Source organism: Nematolebias whitei, chromosome 13, assembly GCF_014905685.2.
Source record: "Nematolebias whitei isolate Nwh7 chromosome 13, NemWhi1, whole genome shotgun sequence".
Taxonomy (NCBI): Eukaryota; Metazoa; Chordata; class Actinopteri; order Cyprinodontiformes; family Rivulidae; genus Nematolebias; species Nematolebias whitei.
In genome coordinates this window covers 38733457-38738145 of record NC_056510.1, presented here as the reverse complement: position 1 = coordinate 38738145, position 4689 = coordinate 38733457, and the positions used below count along the sequence as shown (strand labels likewise).

General features: G+C 40.9%; 1 protein-coding gene across 1 annotated transcript in view; it reads right to left on the bottom strand.

Annotated features, from left to right (window-relative positions):
• Window positions 1-526: 526 nt before the first annotated feature.
• Window positions 527-4689, bottom strand: part of LOC119419395 (probable ribonuclease ZC3H12C) — a 13903-nt gene continuing 9740 nt past the window's right edge. The window contains exons 2-5 of the mRNA XM_037686703.1: window positions 3323-3462; window positions 2946-3180; window positions 2252-2358; window positions 527-2068 (exon numbers count right to left, since the gene is read on the bottom strand). Of these exons, the coding sequence (XP_037542631.1) occupies window positions 591-2068; window positions 2252-2358; window positions 2946-3180; window positions 3323-3462 (1960 nt within the window). The 3' untranslated portion in view covers window positions 527-590. The remainder of the gene's footprint in view (window positions 2069-2251; window positions 2359-2945; window positions 3181-3322; window positions 3463-4689) is intronic.

The window sequence follows — 4689 nt, the reverse complement described above, 5'->3', positions numbered from 1 at the left end:
TTAGAGCTACTGTAACTCAAGCATTAAATATGGTCTGAATGCATTTGCAGTGCGACAAAAAATATTAACATTCACTGTATTCCTGCAGTCCGATGATGTCGACATCCACGACAGCAAAACAAAGATATTTCACTTAGATGGAAATCACGTCTGATATACTGATATGATTGCCCCCAATTAAAATAAGCCTAGAAATAAAACAATAACAAAAAGTGCCAAAAAAAACTGAATAATATTAAAACTAGTCAAATGACGAAGTGTAGCACATAAATAAATTTGAAATGAACACCAGCATGACCCTTGAAACTCACTCTAACCCTCTTTAGGCTGTGCTTTGACTCACAAAAGAAATCTGTTAAACATCCAGGTTCAACCTTAACTTTTACTACAACACACGGCAATTGTGGGACTTCCTTTTGCAACAATACCACCTTTCCTAAAATGAAAACACAGAATCAAATGAAAGCCAAAAGACTTATCCATCTTGTGCTTTTGCTTCTGGTATGTCCACCGACTTTCATTATTAAGATAACTGCAAGATGTTAACTTGCAAAAGGATTTGTTTAAGACATGTAAACTTTTTTCTGTATTTATGAGACATGCTGCATCTTCTCCATTAAAATTGCAGCTGCAAGTTCCTGGGCATCCATCACATGAGGGTTCTTGGTCATAACCTTCCGCACCAAATCTGGTGGGAAGATGCCACATAAGTTAACAAAGATCCTCTCCCTTAAGTCCTGGTACCAACTCAAAGCTTGATTCTCTGAGTATTGGGACTCAGAGAGCAGGTGGTTCTTATGTGAAGTAATGGAGTGAAGGGACTGTTGTGGGAGTGATGATGAAAGACCACAGGGGGATGAATGAACTTGCTGACCCCAAGGAGAGTGCCAACCCTTCCCGTGAAGTGGTGGAAAGCTCTTATAGGAAAATGGATCATGGCAAGTCTTGGGGGATGGCAGATAATTAGAGTTCCAGTTATTCTGATGTTGAGGTTGCTGGTTAAGCCCAAAGTTGTTTCTTTTAGAATTAAATAGTGACCCCTTGTACACTTTGGAGTCCTGAATCTCACCTTCTTGTAAGGGCATCAAATTACAACTGAAGGGGGAGCTCTGGGAATGAGAGTAGGCAGTAGATGTTTGGGCTGGAAAAGAGGTTAATTCCCTTTGAAAACTGTTCAATAAAGACCGCCGAAGTTGGGTTGAGATGAATGAAGAGGTCTTCTCATGAGGGTGTGGTGATGTGTGAGGGGTAGATGAAGAAGGAAGTTCTTTGATGCCAGACACATGTGATCTTTGCACTCTTTGAGTTATATTACATCCACGAGGAGGATGATAGTCCAGTCCAGAAGATACCGGACTTGTTACTTGGTTGAACTGATTAGCATAATGATGATGGTGCTGAGGATGTTTATGGTGGCATTTGGGGCTATCATCTAACATTGGGTCAGGAGAAAAAGAGTCAGAGCCTGTACTGCCATTGCTGCTGCAGTCAGATGGCAGAGAGCCTGTTTGAAGCTCAGCTGGAAGGAGGCAGTCTGGGATTTGTGGAACCACAAGACCGAGATTGGAATAGGGGTTTATCAGGGAGCTATAGCCCACCTCTGGAGACTTGCATCTATGGTAAGAGTCACTCTGGCCTGACCCAAAGGCTTCATCAAGTCTAGACCCACTTTCATTACTTTCTCTAAGCTGTTCCCATCTGTCCAGATACCCTGATGAAGGGGGCACCCCTGAAGGAGGATGCCCTACAATGATGCTGCTGCTGCTGCTACCCCTATGTCCTTCTGCTTTGGAATGAATTTGCAGTTTGTCCTCCATGATTTCAGGGAGGGACCTCCAAGGGCTCTGGCTTGGTAGTTTTTTGCCGTGTTTTGGTTCAGTTTCAGGCATTTCTTCTGAATGACCAGTGCTTTGGCTCTTCACCAACAGGGCATGTTCTAACAAGCCTCTGGAAGCGACTGATGAAAGTTTGGCGCTGGCCCGGAGTTCATCAGCCACAGAACGCTGAGGCTGACTGCCCCTTTCTGGATGATAAAACTTACACTTGTGACCATATGTGCACTTCTTCCCTATGGGAGACAGAAAACATTTGTATGATTTATCACCTCTATCTAATCATGAGGAGTTATATTTCCTGGTATAAAAAAGTATACAATAGAATAATATAAGTACTTAAGGTTACTTTTAAGCTATTGAGATGCTTAAAGGTAGTAACAAAACCAAATGTAAAGTATAAAGAGTGAATTTATTACCATAAGGACAGGGTTGTTTTCTACATTCAGGAACAACAGGTTTTTTCCTTAGGAAATTCTCCAAACTTGGTCCATGGCGTCCGAGTGGGTCATCAGGAGGCATGAATCTAATTGCACAGTTTAAATAAATGTGATTCAAATGTAAGTTGCAAATCTACATTGATAGTTATCTAACTATCTCTTTATTTATATTACAGCATAATAAACTGTAATATCTTCAGCTTAAACTGTATTGTCTGTGCTGTTTCTGATACATTTTTAGAGCACAATGAATTCTTAGACAATATAAGATAAATTGGTGTAGGTCTCGTTCACAGTAAATTAATTGTATTTTAATTCTGGTGTAAAGTAGATCAAGGTTCAAGGAGACATTATTGTCATTCGCATCACATATGGTACATGAGGTGGAATGAAATTGTGTACTCAATGTTCCAGTTACACCCAAGAAAGCAATTTGTATAAAGTATAAATAAAAATAAACAGTATATAAGGATCTAAGATATACACTAACAATAATAATATAAATAAGGTGTAGTAAACAGCAACCTGATAGGGCTGCAGATGCACTTAGTTTCAATCATTTCAAAACATTCCTGCAACTACAGATCACATGTAATCAGTGGAACAAAGCTGAGTGGAAGTTTTAAGAATGAAAATAACAGGAAATATGAATCTTAAGGTTTTGTTTGCTTACTTGTCATTTACGAAGGAGTACATCAGTAAGCGTTCATCAATAAATTTCTTCCATTCTGGCTTCTCATTGGCTAGGTCCCGGTAGTTGTCATTGGAAACAATGATTCCATCTGATTCATAGGCCAGTTTGACAATGAATCTGTCATCATAGCAAACCACACGGCGACCCTGAACGCGTCGAGATGGAGTAAAAACCAGGATCTTTTCTTTCTCCAGTCGACGTAGTGTCTCTTGGTCTGAACAAAGGAGGATTCAATCAAGCATTGAAGACAAAGAAAACAGTTGTTGAATTTTGTCTTGGAAAAAAAACTGGTACATTATTATTATTTTTTCTTATATTAGATTGTATTAGTTTCTGACAGCTGTGGTAATTGATACCTGTGATTAGAGCATCAGGTCGTGACTGCTCCTTTCTCCAGGCTGGAACAAAAACAGTGATATTGCAATGGCCTCGGTCCAAGAACCAGTCAACAGCCAGCTGGATGCCTTGGCAGGAGAACACTTCCTTATTCCCATGACTGCATGAGCAGAAAGAATTGTTACAAAAAGCAACAAGGAGTTTAATTTCCCTCCCCTGGACGTGCATTACCGGGGCCCCAATCTGGAGCCAGCATATGAGGAGGGGCTTGTTGGTAAGCACCTGGTGATCGAACTTGGGGCCTGGTCCAACTCAGTCTGAATGAGCTACATAGGTTTGCCTTTCTGTGGGCCAACCACCTGAGGACCATACAGGTTGGGTGCAAAGTGATATGGGTGGCAACTGAAGGTGAAGGCCTTGGCACTCTGACTGAGCACCAAGGCCTTCACCTTCAGTAAGCCATCTTCAGTAAGCCACCTTCAGTACACTAGTAAGGCCTAGCGTACTGAAGGTGAATTTTAGTAGATGGTTAGGTTAAGAGGTACTAACCAGATACAGTGAGGAAAACAAGTATTTGAACACCCTGCGATGTTGCAAGTTCTCCCACTTAGAAATCATGGAGGGGTCTAAAATTTTCATCTTAGTTGCATGTCCACTGTGAGAGACATAATCTAAAAAAAATAAAAAATCCGGAAATCACAATGTATGATTTTTTAAAATTATTTATTTGTGTGTTACTGCTGCAAATAAGTAATTGAACACCTGTGAAAATCAAAATCTTAATATTTGGTAGAGTGGCCTTTCTTTGCAATTACAGAGGTCAAACATTTCCTGTAGTTTTTTACCAGGTTTGCACACACTGCAGCAGGGATTTTGGCCCATTCCTCCACACAGATCTTCTCTAGATCAGCCAGGTTTCTGGGCTGTCGCTGAGAAACATGAAGTTTGAGTCAGAGTCAGATTCTTTATTGTTATTCGCACCTCATGTGGTACATGTGGTGGAGCGAAATTATGTACACAGGGTCCCAGTTACATCCATCCATCCATCCATTTTCTTCCGCTTATCCGGGGTCGGGTCGCGGGGGTAGCAGCCTAAGTAGGGAGGCCCAGACTTCCCTCTCCCCAGCCACTTGGGCCAGCTCTTCCGGGGGAATCCCGAGGCGTTCCCAGGCCAGCCGAGAAATATACAGGTCCTTCTAAAAAAATTAGCATATTGTGATAAAGGTCATTATTTTCCATAATGTAATGATAAAAATGAAACTTTCATATATTTCAGATTCATTGCACACCAACTGAAATATTTCAGGTCTTTAATTGTTTTAATACTGATGATTATGGCATACAGCTCATGAAAACCCAAAATGCCTGTCCCAAAAAATTAGCATAT